Source organism: Pristiophorus japonicus, chromosome 1, assembly GCF_044704955.1.
Source record: "Pristiophorus japonicus isolate sPriJap1 chromosome 1, sPriJap1.hap1, whole genome shotgun sequence".
In the NCBI taxonomy this organism is placed as follows: domain Eukaryota; kingdom Metazoa; phylum Chordata; class Chondrichthyes; family Pristiophoridae; genus Pristiophorus; species Pristiophorus japonicus.
This window is the reverse complement of record NC_091977.1, coordinates 189914721-189935105: the sequence shown is the minus strand read 5'-3', so window position 1 is coordinate 189935105 and position 20385 is coordinate 189914721. Positions and strand designations below refer to the sequence as shown.

Here is a 20385-nt window from a genome sequence, read left to right as displayed (position 1 = left end):
GTGCTACAGAACCAGCCAAGCTGTTCCAATACAGCTACAAAACTGGCATGTATCCGACAGTGGAAAACTACCCAGGTATGTCCTGTCCACAAAAAGCTGGACAAATTCAATCCGGCCAATTACTGTCCCATCAGTTTACTGTCAATCATCAGCAAAGTGATGGAAGATGTTGTGACAGTGCTATCAAGTGGCACTTGCTCACCAATAATCTGCTCACCGATGTTCAGTTTGGATTCTACCCCGACCACTCAGCTCCAGACCTCATTACAGCCTTGGTCCAACAGGGACAGTAGAGCTGAATTCCAGAGATGAGGTGAGGTTGACTGCCCTTCACATCAAGGCAGCTTTTGAACGAATGTGGTATCAAGGAGCTCAAGTAAAACTGAAGTCAACGGGAATCAGGGGGAATACACTCCACTGGCTGAAGTCATACCTAGCACAAAGGAAGATAGTTGTGGTTGTTGGAGGTCAATAATCACAGCGCCAGAACATCACTGCAGGAGTTCCACAGGGCAGTATCCTAGGCCCAACCACCTTCAGCTGCTTCACAAGGTCAAAAGTGGGGTTGTTTGCTGATAATTTCACAGTGTTCAGTTCCATTTGCAACTCCTCAGAAAATGAAGCAGTTCATGCCCACATGCAGCAAGACCTGGACGACATTCAGTATTGGGCTGATAAGTGTCAAGTAACATTCGCGCCACACAAGTGCCAGGCAATGATCATTTCCAACAAGCGATATTCAACGGCATTACCATTGCCGAATCCCCAATCATCAAGATCCTGGGGTTCACCACTGATCAGAAACTTAACTGGACCAGCCACATAAATACTGTGGCAACAAGAGCGGGTCAGAGATATTCTGTGTGAGTGTCTCACCTCCCGATTCCCCAAAGCCTTTCCACTATCCACAAGGCACAAGTCAGGAGTGTGGTGGAATACTCTCCGCATGCCTGGATGAGTGCAGCTCCAACAACACTCAAGAAGCTCGACACCATCCAGGACAAAGCAGCCCAATTGATCGGCTCCCCATCTACCACCATCAACATTCACTTCCTCCACCACCAGCGCACCATGGCTGCAGTGTGTACCATCTATAAAATGCACTGTAGCAACTCACCACGGCTTCTTCGACAGCACCTCCAAACCCCGCAACCACTACCACCTAGAAGGACAAGGCACGGACCTGATGGACCAAATGGCCTCCTTCTGTGTCGTAATGTTTCTATGATTCTATGATAAGGGCAGCAGGCGCATGGGGGCACTATCACCTGCAAGTTCCCCTCCAAGTCACACACCATCCTTACTTGGAAACATATCGGCCTTCCGTCATTGTTGCGGAGTCAAAATCTTGGCACTCCCTTCCCCAACAGCACTGTGGGAGTACCTTCACCACAAGGACTGCAGCGGTTCAAGGCGGCTCACCACCACCTTCTCGAGAGCAATTCGAGTTGGGCAATAAATGCTGGCCTTGCCAGCGATGCCCACATTCCGGAACAAATAAAAATAGTATTTATTTCTTTGTGTATTTGTTGAATTTAATTAAGTTTACCCATAAAAAAATGGTGCCAATAATCAATATTTTGGCTTGCAGCACATCCGCTCACAAAACTTTCTGTATCAGCACATATCATTTCTGGTTGGGGCATATCAAAATTGAGCCTTTTATGAGCAAATATAAAAACAGGTAGCAAGAGTTTCTACAGGTATATAAAAAGGAAAAGTGGCTGAAGTAAATGTTGGTCCCTTAGAGGACGAGACCGGGGAAGTAGTGATGGGGAACATGAAGATGGCAGAAACTCTGAACAAATATTTTGTATCAGTCTTTACGGTAGAGGACACTAAAAATATCCCAACAGTGGATAATCAAGCGGCTATGGGGGAGGGGGGGGAGGAACTTAACACAATCACAATCACTAAGGAGGTGGTACTCAGTAAGATAATGGGACGAAAGGCAGATAAATTCCCTGGACCTGATGGCTTGCATCCTAGGGTCTTAAGAGAAGTAGCGGCAGGAATAGTGGATGTATTGATTTACCAAAATTCCCTGGATTCTGGGAAGGTCCCAGCAGATTGGAAAACTGCAAATGTAATGCGCTTATTTAAAAAAAGGAGGCAGACAAAAAGCAGGAAACTATGGACCAGTTAGCCTAACATCTGTGGTTGGGAAAATGTTGGAGTCCATTATTAAAGAAGCAGTAACAGGACATTTGGAAAAGCATTATTTAGTCAGAGTCAGCATGGATTTATGAAGGGGAAGTCATGTTTGACAAATTTGCTGGAATTCTTTGAGGATGTAACAAACAGGATGGATAAAGGGGAACCAGTGGATGTGGTGTATTTGGACTTCCAGAAGGCATTTGACAAGGTGCCACATAAAAGGTTACTGCACAAGATAAAAGTTCACGCAGTTGGGGTTAATATATTAGCATGGATAGAGGATTAACTAACTAATAGAAAACAGAGAGTCGGGATAAATGGTTCATTCTCGGGTTGGCAATCAGTAACTAATGGGGTGCTGCAGGGATCAGTGCTGGGACCCCAACTATTTACAATCTATATTAATGACTTGGAAGAAGGGACTGAGTGTAAAGTAGCCAAGTTTTCTGACGATACAAAGATGGGAGGAAAAGCAATGCGTGAGGAGGACACAAAAAACCTGCAAAAGGACATAGACAGGCTAAGTGAGTGGGCAAAAATTTGGCAGATTAAGTATAATGTTGGAAAGTGTGAGGTCATGCACTTTGGCAGAAAAAAAAATCGAAGAGCAAGTTATTATTTAAATGGAGAAAAAATTGCATGACCTGATGCATGAAACACAAAAGGTTAGTATGCAGGTACAGCAAGTGATCAGGAAGGCCAATGGAATCTTGGCCTTTATTGTAAAGGGATGGAGTATAAAAGCAGGGAAGTCTTGCTACAGTTATACAGGGTATTGGTGAGGCCACATCTGGAATATTGCATAGTTTTGGTTTCCATATTTAAGACTAGATGAGGATATGAGGGAGAAGGGATAGAGGATAGATAGATTTAGATAAGGAAAGATGGGAGAAGACTCAAGCAGAGCAGAAACGCCGGCATGGGTTGGTTCGGCTGAATGGCCTGTTTCTGTGTCATATATCCGATGTATATTATATATATTTCAGACATCTCACACACACCAAGGGATCTCATAGCATTACTCACAGCAAGTCAAATTACATACTGCTTTTATAAAGCCAGAAGTGCTATACCATGTACTGCACAATGTATTATTGTGCTACAAAGGTGGATCTGTGTCCTTAAAGGCCAAAAGATCTAATTGATTTATTAAATAAACAGACGCTTAGATCAGAGTTTACTTGTTTACTGACAAAACTGCAAGGGCGGTCTTTCAGCTACAAGTCAGAGCCCAGAATGAAATGCTGGCTTTTAAAAAAAAATTAAGTATGATTGTTAAGGTAATGTTCAACTTACATGTACAGATATTCTGAGTCCCGTATTAATAAATAAGGTATTTTCTGTTGCTGGAAGAGTTTCTCTGTAGATTCCAAGTGACTGCCTTTATTATATATTTTTTAAGATGTTGGAAGAGATTTGTATAGGAGCCAATTAGCCGCAAGAAATTTGCCTATAAATCAAGTACAACAAATGTGTAACATAGGAAGTGCAACATGACAGACAAGAAATACATGCAAATGCACCATTTATTATATAGAACTAGAAGATCTCCTGTGATGTTGCTCACAGTAAGTTGGAGGAAATGGAGAACGTATTATCCTGTTGCTAAGGTACATTTATGTCCCTTAAGGCCACAACATCTAAATGCTGCTAAGTAAATCCTGGGTGAAGTCAGGGTTTAGCTACTCTGAAGACTTCAGGTCACAACCCTGCCTTTGTTCTTTTATTTAAAAAATAATGTAGAACACAGGAAATGTGTATTACACAGAGTTCGCTTATATAATATTGAAAATTAATCTTTCATGCATAAAATGCTGTTTAAAGACAGGAACATTATACAATGTAAAGCACATTGTATTATTCTGCTGCTAAAATCTATGTACATGCCCTTTTATAACAACAACTTGCATTTATAGAGCACCTTTAAAGTAGTAAAATATCCTAAGGCACTTCACAGGAGCATTATCAAACAAAATTTGGCACCAAATCACATAAGGAGATATTAGGACAGATGGTCAAAGACATAGGTTTTAAGAAGCATCTTGAAGGAGGAGAGGAGAGAGGTGTAGAGCAGCAGAGAGGTTTAGGGAAGGAATTGCAGAACTTAGGGCCTTGACAGCTGAAGACACGGCCGCCAATGGTGGAGCAATTAAAATTGAGAAAGCCCAAGAGGCCAGAATTGGAACAGCACACAGATCTCAGAGGGTTGTATGGCTGGAGAATATTACAAATATAAAGAGGGGCAAGGCCATGGAAAGATATGAAAACAAGGATGAGAATTTTGAAATCGAGGCATTGCTTTATCGGGAGCCAATGTAGGTCAGCGAGCACAGGGGTGATGGGTGCGGGACTTGGTGCGAGTTAGGACACGGGCAGCCAAGTTTTGGATGAGCCCAAATTTATGTGGGGTGGATGATGGGTTACCAGCCAAGAGTGCATTGGAATAGTAAAGCTCAGAGGTAACAAAGGTATAGATGAGGGTTTCAGCAGCAGATATGTGGTCGGAAGCTCATCTGGAGCTATAAAGGCTATAAAGTCCAATAAATAAACACTGGGTTAGTTCACTGAAAGGTTAATTGTTCTTCACGCTGGAGATAAGGACCATGACATTTTGATTTTGGAAAAGTCCTGCAAAAACTGTGGCTCTGGTATTTTCTGTTCCTCGGCTATTCAGAGCATGGTAAATTACTAAGTTTATTTGTTTATACTACTTTTCTTTTAAAGAATGACACACAAATTTGCATTAGATAGCATGTGACATCTCAGTGTGACAGACATCTGAAGTTTGATGGACAGTGTAAGGCCCATGCTTTTGTACGCCTCAGTGAATACACTGACTATGACTTGAGAGTTCAGCCTCTGTATGTACGCAGATGTAGGCGTCGTCCGCGTACTGTAGTTCGACGATAGAGGTTGGGGTGGTCTTGGACCTGGCCTCGAGATGACGAAGGTTGAACAGGTTCCCACTGGTTCTGTAGTTTAGTTCCACTTCAGCGGGGAGCTTGTTAATTATGAGGTGGAGCATAGCAGCGAGGAAGATTGAGAAGAGGGTTGGGGCGATGACGCAGCCCTGTTTGACCCCGGTCCGGACGTGGATTGGATCTATGATGAATCCATTGGTAAGGATCACGGTCTGCATGTCGTCGTGGAGCAGGCGGAGGATGGTGACGAACTTTTGGGGGCATCTAAAACGAAGGAGGACGCTCGCGGTTGACAGTGTCAAAGGCCTTTGTAAGGTCGAAGGCGGCCATGTACAAGGGCTGGTGCAGTTTCCTGCATTTTTCTTGCAGCTGTTGCGCTGTAAAAATCATGTCCGTTGGGCCCTGTAGGGGACAAAATCCGCACTGCGATTCCAGGAGGAGCTCCTCAGCCACAGGGAGAAGATGGTTGAGGATGTCGACGCAAGATCTTGCAAATCCCCTGGGAGGCAGACGCACCAACGTTAGCGTCCTCGACCAGGCCAATGTCCCCAGCATTGAAGCACTGACCACATTTGATCAGCTCCGCTGGGCAGGCCACATTGTTCGCTTGCCAGACACAAGACTCCCAAAGTAAGCGCTCTACTCGGAACTCCTTCACGGCAAACGAGCCAAAGGTGGGCAGAGGAAATGTTACAAGGACACCCTCAAAGCCTCCCTGATAAAGTGTAACATCCCCACTGACACCTGGGAGTCCCTGGCCAAAGACCGCCCTAAATGGAGGAGGTACATCCGGGAGGGTGCTGAGCACCTCGAGTCTCATCGCTGAGAGCATGCAGAAATCAAGCGCAGGCAACGGAAAGAACGTGCGGCAAACCTGTCCCACCCACCCTTTCCCTCAAATACTATCTGTCCCACCTGTGACAGGGACTGTGGCTCTCGTATTGGACTGTTCAGTCACCCAAGGACTCATTTTTAGAGTGGAAGCAAGTCTTCCTCGATTCCGAGGGACTGCCTACGATGATGATGATGGACAGTAAGTGTAGACATGTGTTTTTATAAATCTTTACATATGTATGCACACACAACTGATAATGACAACAGATAATACAAATGTTCAAATCTCAGAAGATGGAAAGATTTTCACAACAGTTATCACATGCAAAAATCTATCCAATGAAACAAATAGGTTCTTTCCTATCAAAGGAACCATGCTGTTAATTAAATCAAAGAAACAAATCCACTTGGTCTTTTGATCAAAGGACATAGTCTAATCTTTAAGCAAGTTAAGTGAGTAATTCAAACTGCTGAAAACATACACGTAATTCACTTAACCAGTTTCAGCACCAAGTCCTCACCCGTTTAACTCCATTGAAAACAATAGGAGCACTGAGACCCAAGGCTAAGTGAAGACATAACACAGCTTCAGACATGTAGCAATGGCAGCACCTTGCTTAAAAGGACAGCCAATTGTCAGTAAAATTACTTTTCTTAAAATTACATGGAATTATCTTTTTCAAATGAATACACACATATTCATTAAAAATTTCCAGTTATTATTATTTTCGGGTATTCTGCATGGTACTTGAAGTGTTAATAATTTAATCATATTTCTGGAACACTTGAGTTTGTATGGCAGAATCTTTTCTGAGCATCAGGGAGGAAATGGTCATTATTTTTCCTGCATTGTGCAAGGTCATTTCTTCTGAATTGGTGGAGCAACTCTTCATAACATTAAAAATTGCATTAACACATTGTTAGCCTTAACTTTTCATCAAAAATGTTGCTAAATATGTTTGTCCCAAGTGAGTTCATGATGTATTCATTTATAAACTTGACAATACAAGAAAAGGTATTTTGGTGCATACAATGCAATTACAACACAATCGAAAACCATTTACTAGAAGTGTTTAGTTTATCAGTTGTACTCACCTCTTCCTCAGAAAGAGACTCTGCTTCAGGACATTGAAGGCAATGATCCCCCACAACCATGTTGTTTTTGGAAGTTTTACATCTCAAGTGTACTTTTACCATGTACCCCTCATCGAGCTCCTGTAAAGATTAATAACTAGTGTAGAATTTTAATCAAGTACATTTTACTGCAGCAAATGCATTTATTTTGCAATAGATCAATGGCCATGTTATTTAGTGTACTGCAAATATCTAAAAAGGATCTCGAGGCTCAGTTCTGATAAATTCAATGTTTGTTGCACTCAAAATTTGAATTACCCGACAATTTCAATTAAACAATATAAATAGCACAGCAAAATGAGAATTCAGTGCGTTAAAAAAGAATCATAATTTGAATTAAGTGATTTTGAATTAAGAGTCAGATAGACTTAATATGCAGAACATACATCCAAACATCCAATATCTAGTTCCTAACTCCAACTTAGTCTTGTAATTTCATCTGAATAAGAAAATCAAGTTTCCGTCTACTGAAATTGGCCAATTACCACATTTGTCACCAGACGTTACACTGATTGGTACAGTGCACAAGAAAATTAAAAGTCAAATAGCATAGCATTTTTTTAAATTTAAATTTCACTCGTAACTTAAGGGGCTCAATTTTCACCGAGCCCGATTTCTGGCGTACTTGCCCGAGTTTGCGCCGCTTCATTACGTCAGTAGATGCGCCAGGAAAAAATCTTCAAAGTTTCCCCGCTGTTTGGCCTTTACTCTGCAGTCGCGCAGCGTGGCCAGTCGCCTCGGCAGGTGGAGCCTGCGGTCTGCGTTGAAAAACGGTGCCGGGACTTCTGCACATGCGCGGTGGAAAAAAGTGATGTTCCTGACGTCTCTGAAATGGCCGCGCATACGCAGTAGCGCTCCGAACTGCAGAGCCAAAACCGTATAATACAACTCAGAGGAGGAAGTGTTCTGGTCAGAATCACCAAGAAACAAGGGGGACATTCAAACATTGGAGGCAGTGCTAATGTCAAAACTCCGAGTGAGTTGCCTTCCTGATCCGCTGCGGTGAGTACCCCCTCCCCCGAGCCTCTCCGCCGCTCGCTGTGTGGTCCCCGCCCGATGCCGGCCAGCTTACTCGCTCGCTACCCCGCCCCCCGAGCCTCTCCGGTCCCGAGTGCTTGCCGGTCCAGGTCCTCTTCGTTTCCTGCCCCGATCCCAGGCTGAATAGCCTCCGATGTACTTACCTGAACCGATTTCATTAACTCTCCGCAAGGGTTTTCTTGAGAGGCCACATACGCTGGCCTAAGTAGAAATGGAGTTACAGTGGGCTCAAGTTTCGGCTCGAGTTGCTCCTATTTTTTTGGAGCAACCAGTTTAGAATGGAGTATCTTAGAAATTGCAATTCTCAGCATTTAGTTTGCTCCAATTCTAGTGAGTTAGAATAGTTTCGTTTTAGAACAATTTTTTTTTCAAAAGGGGGCATTACCAGCCACTTATGCCTGTTTTGCAATTTTAGGCAGCGAAAACTTACTCCAAACTAACTTAGAATGGAGTAAGTGTAGATTTTTGTACGCTCAGAAAAACCTTGCCTACACTTATAAATCAGGCGTAGGGAACGAGAGATGGGGGTGAAGGGAAGTTTATAAGCATTAAACATGTCACTTTTACAAATAAAGAGCCATTATCAATAATAAATGATAAATAAATCAATAAATCAACCAATAAATCAATCAAAAAAATAAAAAATAAAAGTAATTAAAAAAAAATCAATAAATAAAAAATTACATTTCTACTCACTTACTGTAGCACCGGTAGCCCTCCAACAGCATGCTGGGACGGGCCCCCCCCTCCTCCCCCAGCATCTCTCTCTCTGCCTCTTGTCAGTGTCTCTCTCTCTCTGCCTCTTGTCAGTGTCTCTCTCTCTCTGTCTCTGTCAGTGTCTCTCTGAGTTTCTGGCAGTGAGGGGTAGGGGGAGAGGGGGAGGAGGAGGAAGGGGGTGGAGGGGGGAGGGGTTGAACGGGAGGGAGGGGGGGAAAGCTGAACAGGAGGCTGAACGTGGGGGGAGGGGGCTGAATGGAGGCTGAACGTGGGGGGGGGGGGTGTGGGGGAGGAGGTTAAGTTTCACTGATTCGGTACTTTGTTTTTAAAAAACGTTTCAGTTTTTCAGGTTTGATGAAAGGCATATCTGCCCTGTTCCTTGATGTTAATTTGCTGAGGTCACAGAACCATATGGCAGTAATACAGTCAAATAACATTACAGTACCACAGTTATACACAAATTAGCCGTTACGTAACTTTCTCACACCACCTATAGGTGCCAAGTCAATCGATTATTGTAACTCACCTATGTATTTTAAGATAAATGATTAATTACCAGCTCTTTCTTTTCTACCTGCTATTACATTGCTTTTCCAAATCTATGTGTTTCATTCGTCCACCAACGTGTTTTCCACTGATTTACTTATTTTCATGCTGGTCCATCCCATTTTCTACTGCCCAAGAAGCTTACTACTCCAGAGACAACAATTTAATAACCCCTGTCTGAGAAGTCCAGAAGCTGCGAATTAATCCCACTGCTGGAGAAGCCCTAATTTAATTGATTCCCTTTTTTCCCCTTTCCCCAACTGCATCATTCCCAGCTGCCGGGGAAGCCATCATCATTGACATGGCCTCCAGCAGTGCCTTCCCGCTACCGTTGCCAACAAGAGCAAAAACCCCACTAGCCGATATATTTGCATCATTTTCTATACCTCCGTACTGCTTCCCCACTGCCCCAGAAACCAGCAACTGTCTTTATATAGTCTGAACATCTTCCTCGCAAGCTTTCCTTATTTAGTACCTTTCAGTCCGCAATGCCAGATTGCATTTCTTCCCCACTCATTTTGCCAATTTATTTTTTTCTCTCTCCAATTTCACCACTGAGTTTATGAAGTTTGAGTTTGTCTGACCTGCAGAGCGTCGGGCTGCGAGGAGCTACTGCACATGCACACACACTCTAGCGCGCATGTGCAGAGGTCCTGGCGCTGAAACCCCCCACCCCTTGTGCTGCGCTGTGCCGAGCCCGAAGACGTCCTGAGGAACTCGGAGAATTACAAGGTAAGTTTTCGGCGCCATTTCTTTTCTAGAAAGTCGGCGCACCTTATGGAGGTACACCGTTTTTATAGGGGGCGGAAACTTGGGCCCTATCAGCTGGCCAAAGTTGCCTAAAAGGCCAGAACTGGCGTAGGTGGCTGCTAATGCCCCCTTTTGAGCAAAAAAAAAACTTAACGAAAAAAAACGTAACTGAGTCAGTTGGTGCAAATTGATTGGGGAAACTGCGGATTTTTACATTAGACCAGAAATAGCAGCCTACTCCAAAAAAAATGAAGCAAATACTGGGGAAAATTGAGCCCAAGATGAGGAAGCTGTAATTATTGACGAAACAAAAAATTAACTACCAAGAATTCCAAGATTATCATGTAATTGTAACTCACAGTAAGCAATGAATAACATGATCTGGTGAGAATATACAGTTAACAGTGCATTCATGTGCAGATAGTTCATTCTTATGCAAATATACGAGTTTCACACATTACAACTTGATTGATTCCAGTTTTCCAAACACAAATACGTTTGGTGGGATGTGGTAAAAGGAAGGTATACTAAGTTAATGGGCTTGATTTTCGGCTTTTTGCGATTTCACCCATTTCCGGGCACAATTCACAGCAGAGCCGATAATTTAGTGCCGGGTCAATGTTACTGCCTGAGCGAGCAACTTTTGCCAAATAAAAGTTCACGAGGACGTTAGCGTTAACTCCGGCGTCGCACCACACAATGTGAGCTGGAGCCAAAAAGTCCGCCGCTAAAAAAAAAAAATCGGCCATTCCATGCATGCGCAATTTTTTTTTTCTTCCCGCGCTTCTGGTCTGCTGTCCACTCGCAAACGCTAATGTAGGGCGCGGCCGTGTGCATGCGCAGTACAGCTGGGGCTGAATCAGCCATTTTACATTTGGATTTTGATGTTGGAGGACAACGATTCGAGACAGCGTGCCAGGTGATTCAGCCACGAGGTTAATGAAGCTCAAGCGGGGGCTGTTGAAAGAAGATGGCAGGAGTTGCATTGTAGGAGTGGATCTAGACCACTGCCATCCATTTTTAAAAGGATCTGGAGGGAAATCGCTGAGGAGGTCTCTGCCTCAGAAACTGTGATCAGGACTGGTACACAGTGCCGAAAGAAGTTTAATGATCTTTCAAGGGTCGTTAATTCATGCACTCCTTCATTACTTCAATTGAGCTGTTGGTGCCTCTCAGCACTCTGTGGATTGCCTCCTAAAATGCATGACACATTGGTTGGCTTAGTTTGGCACCCTATTTGCCATGAAGGATCTTTACACATTATTAAGATTGCTTTCTGAGCTCATAAGATGGCTTCGCACTTTGATGTCCTCCTGATGAACCAAGTGCAACTTCCAAGGCCATTAAACAGAGGACTGTATTACATATGGTACAAGTGCTTTGGTGGCTATCTGTGCCACAAGAGCAGATGGACTCTCTTGTAACCATTCCCATTTTCATCTTTGCAGGCCAAGAAGTCTCACAATCGGTGCGAGCTTGTGCGGACAGGTGGCAGACCGCCTCAGACCCGGACACTCACCGACATCGAGGACAGAGTGGCATGCATCATCGGCGTCACAGGTCAGGCAGCTGCCACTGGGGGCGCTGACCCCTGCTCGGAAAAAGAGGGCTGGGTTGGGGCAATGACATGCCGTGTCTCTGGACTAGGGTTGGGACAATTGTCATGCACACTCGTTGAGATGGGTTGAGGCAATCTGTTGTGTCTCTGGACTAGGGTTGGGACAATATGATGCAGTGTCTCTGGACTGGATATAATGGAGTAGCAGCGGTCCTTCAAATGAGCCTGTGCTATGCGACCTTCCCCCCCTGCCCCCTCCACTGCTGCTAACCACTCGTCTGTTGCTTTCTACTTCCAGATGACCAGTCACAGTTGCAGCATCCCTCAAGGGAACAGTCCACGTCAGGCCATCGTGTGGAGAAGGAGGAAGAGGAGGATACCGATGAGCAGACACCGGCGCAGCGTCAATCCACCCCTGGCACTCAGCCCCTCTGCTGACCACGTGACGTTCTCGGGGTTTGACGACTCCGTGGCTCCTGGGACTAGTGGCCTGCAGCAACGCATGCTGGGGTCGAATTCCATATGCAATTGCTCCGGAGAGTGAGTCGGCAAAGTCGGTCTGCTGACAGACAGGCAGACGTGGAACTGGACATGGTGGGAATGTCCAGGGAGAGCATCCAGGCCAGCCGTCAGCTCCTTGATGTCTTAGGTAGGATTCCCACGAGCATTGAGAGTCTCACTGCGACCATTACGGAGGTAGGATCGCAGATTGTCAGTGTGAGCCGTGGAACCTGCGAGGCCATCAATGCCCACACGAGGCTGGTGGTCTCCAGCAGTGACACTGGAGTCCCGGAGAGTGTGGCACGAACCCTTGCGGAATAAGGCGCAATACAGGCACAAGCTCTGCTTCAGCAGCCTCCAGAGTGGTCCAGGCATCGGAAGCACTGCCTGAGCACTCCAATTGTCTGTTCAACGATGTAGCGTGTGGCTGCATGGCTCTCATTATAGCAATGTTCGGCTTCTGTCTGAGGATTCCGGAGGGGAGGTCATGAGCCAGGTGGCGAGGCCATAACCTTTGTCCCCAAGCATCGAGCTCTGACCTTATGGCTGACGCTGAACATGCGTGAGACACTGCTCTCACGCAAGATGAAAGCATCATGGATGCTCCCTGGATATTGGGCAGTGACTGCCATGAGGTGGTGTAGCATTGCTGGTTAAAGAGGAAATTAACGCAAGAATAAGGAAGGACATTAGCTTGGATGATGTGGGAATCTGTATGGGTGGAGCTGCGGAATACCAAAGGGTAGAAAACACTAGTAGGAGTTGTGTATAGACCACCAAACAGTAGTAGTGAGGTTGGGGACAGCATCAAACAAGAAATAAGGGATGTGTGCAATAAAGCTACAGCAGTTATCATGGGCGACTTTAATCTACATACAGATTGGGCTAACCAAACTGGTAGCAATACGGTAGAGGAGGATTTCCTGGAGTGTATTAGGGATGGTTTTCTAGACCAATGTGTCGAGGAACCAACTAGAGAGCTGGCCTTCCTAGACTGGGTGGTGTGTAATGAGAAAGGACTAATTAGCAGTCTTGTTGTGCGAGGCCCCTTGGGGAACAGTGACCTTAATATGGTAGAATTCTTTATTAAGATGGAGAGTGACACAGTTAATTCAGAGACTAGGTAACTTCTTTGGTATGAGATGTGAATTGGCTAGAATAGACTGGCGAATGATACTTAAAGGGTTGACGGTGGATAGGCAATGGCAAACATTTAAAGATCACATGGATGAACTTCAGCAATTGCACATCCCTGTCTGGAGTAAAAATAAAACAGGGAAGGTGGCTCAACCGTGGCTATCAAGGGAAATTAAGGATTATGTTAAATCCAAGGAAGAGGCATATAAATTGGCCAGAAAAAGCAGCAAACCTGAGGACTGGGAGAAATTTAGAATCCAGCAGAGGAGGACATAGCGTTTAATTAGGAGGGGGAAAATAGATTATGAGAGGAAGCTTGCAGGGAACATAAAAACTGACTGCAAAGGCTTCTATAGATATGTGAAGAGAAAAAGATTAGTGAAGTCAAACGTAGATTCTTTGCAGTCAGATTCAGGTGAATTTATAATGAGGAACAAAGAAATGGCACACCAATTGAACAAATACTTTGGTTCTGTCTTCACTAAGGAAGGCACAAATAACCTTCCGGAAATACTAGGGGACCGAGGGTCTAGCGAGAAGGAGGAACTGAAGGAAATCCTTATTAGTCAGGAAATTGTGTTAGGGAAATTGATGGGATTGAAGGCCGATAAATCCCCAGGGCCTGATTGTCTGCATCCCAGAGTACTTAAGGAGGTGGCCCTAGAAATAGTGGATGCATTGGTAATCATTTTCCAACAGTCTATCGATGCTGGATCAGTTCCTATGGATTGGAGGGTAGCTAATGTAACACCACTTTTTAAAAAAGGAGGGAAGAGAGAAAACAGGGAATTATAGACTGGTTAGCCTGACATCGGTAGTGGGGAAAATGTTGGAATCAATTATTAAAGATGTTATAGCAGCGTATTTGGAAAGCAGTGACAGGTTCGATCCAAGTCAGCATGGATTTATGAAAGGGAAATCATGCTTGACAAGCCTTCTAGAATTGTTTGAGGATGTAACTAGTAGAGTGAACAAGGATGTTATCTATTTGGATTTTCGAAAGGCTTTTGACAAGGTCCCACATAAGAGATTAGTGTGCAAAATCAAAGCACATGGTACTGGAGGTAATGTACTGACGTGGATAGAGAATTGGTTGGCAGACAGAAAGCAGAGAGTCGGGATTAACGGATCTTTTTCAGAATGGCAGGCAGTGACTAGTGGGGTTCCGCAGGGCTCAGTGCTGGGACCCCAGCTATTTACAATATACATCAATGATTTGGATGAAGGAATTGAGTGTAATATCTCCAAGTTTGCAGATGACACTAAACTGGGTGGCGGTGTGAGCTGTGAGGAGGATGCTAAGAGGCTGCAGGTTGACTTGGACAGGTTAGGTGAGTGGGTAAATGCATGGCAGATGCAGTATAATGTGGATAAATATGAGGTTATCCACTTTGGTGGCAAAAACACGAAGGCAGATTATTATCTGAATGGCGGAAGATTAGGAAAAGGGGAGGTGCAACGAGACCTAGGTGTCATGGTACATCAGTCATTGAAAGTTGGCATGCAGGTACAGCCGGTGGTGAAGAAGGCAAATGGTCTGTTGGCCTTCATAGCTAGGGGATTTGAGTACAGTAGCAGGGAGATCTTACTGCAGTTGTACAGGGCCTTGGTGAGGCCTCACCTGGAATATTGTGTTCAGTTTTGGTCTCCTAATTTAAGGAAGGACGTTCTTGCTATTGAGAGAGTACAGCGAAGGTTCACCAGACTGATTCCCGGGTTGGCAGGACTGACATATGAGGAGAGACTGGATCGACTGGACCTGTATTCACTGGAGTTTAGAAGGATGAGAGACGATCTCATAGAAACATATAAAATTTTGACGGAACTGGACACATTAGATGCAGAAAGAATGTTCCCGATGTGGGGGAAGTCCAGAACCAGGGGTCATACTCTAAAGATAAGGGGGAAGCCATTTACGACTGAGATGAGGAAAAACTTCTTCAATCAGAGAGTTGTTAACCTATGGAATTATCTACCGCAGAGAGTTGTTGATGCCAGTTCGTTGGATATATTCAAGAGGGAGTTAGATACGGCCCTTACGGCTAAAGGGATCAAGGGGTATGGCAAGAAAGCAGGAAAGGGGTACTGAGGTGAACGATCAGCCATGATCTTATTGAATGGTGGTGCAGGCTCGAAGGGCCGAATGTCCTACTCCTGCACCTATTTTCTATGTTTCTATGTAAAAGCTACAGCCCTCTCATGGCGAGTTATGTCGCCGACCTGAGACGCCTTGCGGGAACTTACGAATTTGCTGGATTTTTGGGGGAAATGCTGCAAGACTTTTTTGTGCTTGGCATCGGCCACAAGCTGCTGTCCACCGAATCCCAAGACCTGAGCAAGGTCATCACAATAGCCCAGGCATTTCTATCCACGAGCGATAATACCAGACAGATATCTTCCCAGCATCGAAGCTCACCGGACGTACTGTGCATAAAATAACGTCGTTAGCAGGCAAAACTGCATATGACAGGGCCTACACGTCTGCAGCTGCAAGACCTAGGATGCCATCGGGCGTGAATGCAAATCCATTAGCACCATGTTGGCGCTGCGGGGGTAATCATCGAGCCCATCAATGTCGATTCAAGCACTACATGTGCAAAGGCTGCAAAGCAATGGGGCACCTCCAGCGAATGTGTAAGGGTGCTGCGACTCACCACGTGGCAGAGGATGATCGATCCGGCGTGGATCATGCAGAACAAACAAGAGAGGCAACTCAGCCCGAGGAAGAAATGTATGGGGTACACATCTTCACCACCAAGAGCCCTCCTATCATGCTGAAAGTCAAATTGAACGGTATTCCGGTATCAATGGAGTTGGACACGGGGCGAGATCAGTCAATTATGAGCCAGAAGGCTTTTAAGAAACTGTGGGGCAACAAGGCACAAAGGCCCAAATTGAGCCCGATTCAGACAAAGCTGCGCACCTACATCAAAGGGCTCATACCAGTCATTGGCAGTGCGGCAGTTAAGGTATCGTACGATGCAGCTGTGCATGATTTATCACTGTGGATTATACCAGGCAATGGCCCAACGCTATTTGGCAGAGCTGGCTGGGAAAGATTTGATGGAACTGGGACGACATCAAAGCACTATCTTCAGTGGATGATGCCTCGTGTGCCGAAGTGCTGAGCAGGTTTCCGTCGCGATTTGAACCAGGCATCGGCAACTTCACAGGCGCCAAGGTGCAGATCCATCTAGTCCCCGATGCAAAGCCCATTCATCACAAGGCTCGAACGGTTCCATATATGATGAGGGAGAAAGTCGAGATCAAACTGGACAGACTTCAACGAGAGAGAATCATATCGCGAGTCGAGTTCAACGAGTGGGCCAGTCCGATTGTTCCGGTGTTGAAAAGCGATGGCACAGTCAGAATCTACGGAGACTACAAGGTAACGATCAACCGAGTCTCGTTACAAAACCAGTACCCACTACCCAAGGCGGATGACCTGTTCGCAACGTTAGCGGGGGGATGTCGTTAACCAAGTTGGACCTAACCTCCGCCTACATGACACAGGAGCTGGCTGAATCTTCGGAAAGATTGATGTGCATCAACACGCACAAAGGACTGTTTATATACTACTGGTGCCCTTTTGGGATTCGCTCGGCTGCTGCCATCTTCCAGAGGAACATGGAGAGTCTGCTGAAATCGGTTCAGTGCACCATTGTGTTTCAAGATGACATCCTGATCACCGGTTGTGACACCACCGAACACCTGCACAACCTTGAGGAGAATCTAAGTCGACTGGACAGAGTGGGACTCAGGCTGAAACACGCCGTGTGTTTTCCTGGCGCCAGAGGTCGAATTTTTGGGGCGAACGATTGCGGCAGACGGCATCAGACATCAGACCCATAGACTCAAAGACAGAGGCCATCAAGAATGCACCCCAGACCACAGAATGTGACGGAGCTGCGTTCGTTCCTGGAACTCCTCAACTATTTTGGTAACTTTCTACCCGGGTTAAGCACTTTGCTGGAACCGTTGCACACGTTGCTACGTAAGAGTGACGACTGGGTTTGGGGTAAATCTCAAGAGACAGCCTTTGAGAAGGCCAGAAACCTACTTTGTTCTAATAAGTTACTTGTACTGTATGACCCGTATAAACGATTAGTGCTAGCTTGTGATGCATCTTTGTATGGGGTCGGCTGTGTGTTACAGCAAACCAATGTATTGGACAAACTTCAACCGGTTGCATACGCGTCTAAAAGTCTGTCTAAGGCTGAAAGCGCCAACAGCATGGTCGAGAAAGAGACGTTAGCATGTGTACATCGGGTTAAGAAAATGCACCAATACCTATTTGGACTTCGGTTTGAGCTTGAAACCGACCAGAAACCACTCATTTCGCTGTTTTCAGAAAGCAAAGATATAAACACCAATGCTTCGTTCCACATCCAAAGATGGGCACTAACATTGTCCGCCTATGACTGTGTTATCCGCCACAGACCAGGCACAGAGAACTGCGCTGATGCCCTCAGTTAGCTACCATTGCCCACTATCGGGGTGAAATGGCGCAGCCCGCAGACTTGCTTCTGGTCATGGATACTTTTGAGAGCGAGGAGTCACCCGTCACTGCTCACCAGATCAGGACCTGGACCAGCCAGGGTCCTGTGCTATCACTTATAAAAAGTTGCGTCTTCAATGGGAGCTGGTCGGCCGTTCCCAGGGAAATGCAAGATGAAATTAAGATGTTTCACCGACGCAAAGATGAAATGTCCATCCAGTCGGATTGTCTCTTCTGGGGTAATCGTGTGATTTTGCAAAAAAAAGGCAGGGAAACATTTATACGCGACCTACACAATACCCACCCAGGCATAGTCATGATGAAGGCTACAGCCAGGTCGCACGTTTGGTGGCCTGGTATTGATTCGGACTTGGAGTCATGTGTATACCAGTACAACACGTGCTCACAACTGAGCAATGCACCAAGGGAGCCTCCATTGAGTCTGTGGTCATGGCCCTCCAAACCATGGTCCAGGATCCACGTAGATTTTGCTGGCCCCTTTCTCAGAAAGATGTTTTTAGTTGTAGTGGATTGAATGCGTAATCATGTCATCCAGCACATCCACGGCCACCATTGAAAGCCTCCAGGCTATGTTTGCCCTCCATAGCTTGTCCGACGTCCTTGTCAGTGACAATGGACCACGTTTCACCTGCTCAGAATTCAATGAGTTTATGACCCGCAATGGCATCAAGTACGTCAGGTCTGCCCCATTTAAGCCCGCATCCAACGGTCAAGCGGAACCGACAGTCCAAACTATCAAGCAGAGCTTGAAACGCGTGACGGAAGGCTCCTTGTAGACCCGCTTATCTCGGGTTCTACTCAGCTACCGGATGCGACCCCACTCGCTCACTGGGGTTCCCCCTGCAGAATTGTTAATGGAGAGCACTCAAAACCAGGCTCTCCCTAGTCCACCCGAATCTAAATGATCATGTGGAAACCCGGCATCACCGGCAAAACATGTACCACGATCGCGCAGCTGTATCACGTGACATTGACGTTAACGATCCTGTGTTTGTCCTTAATTACGGTCATGGTCCTAAATGGGTCGCTGGCACTGTCTTGGCCAAGGAGGGGAATAGAGTGTTTAAAGTCAAACTATTGAATGGACAAACGTGCAGAAAGCATTTGGATCAGACCAAACTGCGGTTCACCAACAACCAGGAACCACCTGAAGAGGACATCACCATCATCATGTATTAAAGAGACCAAGGTCACATCACTTTTAGTTCACAGTACTCAGTCTTGTGGAGTTCTTCCATACTTAGCATTAAATCGGCCTCTGCCTGCTTTTAGCAGGAGCCTTGTCCAGGGCTGAATGCTGCCGTAAATATTAGGGTGGCCGGGAATGGGGTCACCAACCCTCGTTAAAACCGAGGCCGACATTTCTGTGTATCATGGGAACAGCATGACAAAGTTAAACACATCCAAATGCATTTCAGTGGGCAGTTGCAATTGATTTTTTTTGATCAGCTTTTTCTTTAAAGGGGACATTACTTAGGAAAGTGAGCAAGGTATGTGGAGAGTGAAAATACTCAAAGTGGAAAAATATTTGAAATAAGTGAAATATATTTGATCTCCTTAAAGTTCTACGAATGTTCCTGTTACGTATTTAACCCTTTGTAACCTGCATCACACCTGTCCACCAGAGGGCCTACCTGTTTGAGTTCCAAGGGGTCCCAGCATCCCTTGGGAGCACAGTAAATAAGCAGGCCACCCACGAGGTACCTGCACTCTGAAACCTTAATAAAGGAGCTAAGGTCACACTTGCTCATTCCACACAGTACTCAGTCTGACCATTTATTATGAGTGTAACAATTGGTGACAAGGTAACGAACAACTGCGCAAAAATGCAAAGAACAGTCGGCATCCTGGAGAAGTTCTCAGAGGACGACGATTGGGAGACCTTCGTGGAGAGACTCGACCAATACTTCGTGGCCAACGAGTTGGAAGGAGACAAGAACGCGACCAAACGAAGGGCGATCCTCCTAACTGTCTGTGAGGCCACAACCTATGGCCTCATGAAGAATCTCCTGACCCCGGCAAAACCAACAGAGAAATCCGATGAAGAATTGTGTACGCTGGTCCGGGAGCACCTAAATCCTAAGGAAAGTGTTTTGATGGCGAGATATCGGTTCTACACGTGTCAACAATCAGAGGGCCAGGAAGTGGCGAGCTACGTCGGCGAATTACGTCGGCGAACTAAGGCGCCTTGCAAGATAGTGAGTTTGAGGGATTCCTAGAACAAATGCTCAGAGACTTTTTAGTACTGGGCATCGGACATGAGACAATGCTTCGCAAACTGTTTACTGTAGAAACTCAGAATCTGAGTAATGCCATAATGATAGCCCAAGCATTTATGTCCACCAGCGACAACACCAAGCAGATTTCGCAAAACAAAGAAGTTTCGGCCAGTACTGTGCATAAAATAACGTCAGTTTTGAGCAGAAATGTACAGGGCAGAACGTACACGCCGACTGCTGTGGCCCGACCCCAATTGACCCAGAGTCCGTCACCATCTGTTAATGCGAGGCAGTTAACACCCTTTTGGCGCTGCGGAGGTGATCATCGGCCCCATCATTGCCGCTTTAAGCACT

General features: G+C 45.6%; 1 protein-coding gene across 13 annotated transcripts in view; it reads right to left on the bottom strand.

Moving 5' to 3' along the window:
• The window catches only part of atg10 (ATG10 autophagy related 10 homolog (S. cerevisiae)), a 419083-nt gene that overhangs the window by 241957 nt on the left and 156741 nt on the right, over positions 1-20385 (bottom strand). For all 13 annotated transcript variants that reach the window (XM_070867422.1, XM_070867041.1, XM_070867373.1 and 10 more), the window contains one exon: positions 7008-7127. In XM_070867422.1, the coding sequence (XP_070723523.1) occupies positions 7008-7127 (120 nt within the window). The remainder of the gene's footprint in view (positions 1-7007; positions 7128-20385) is intronic.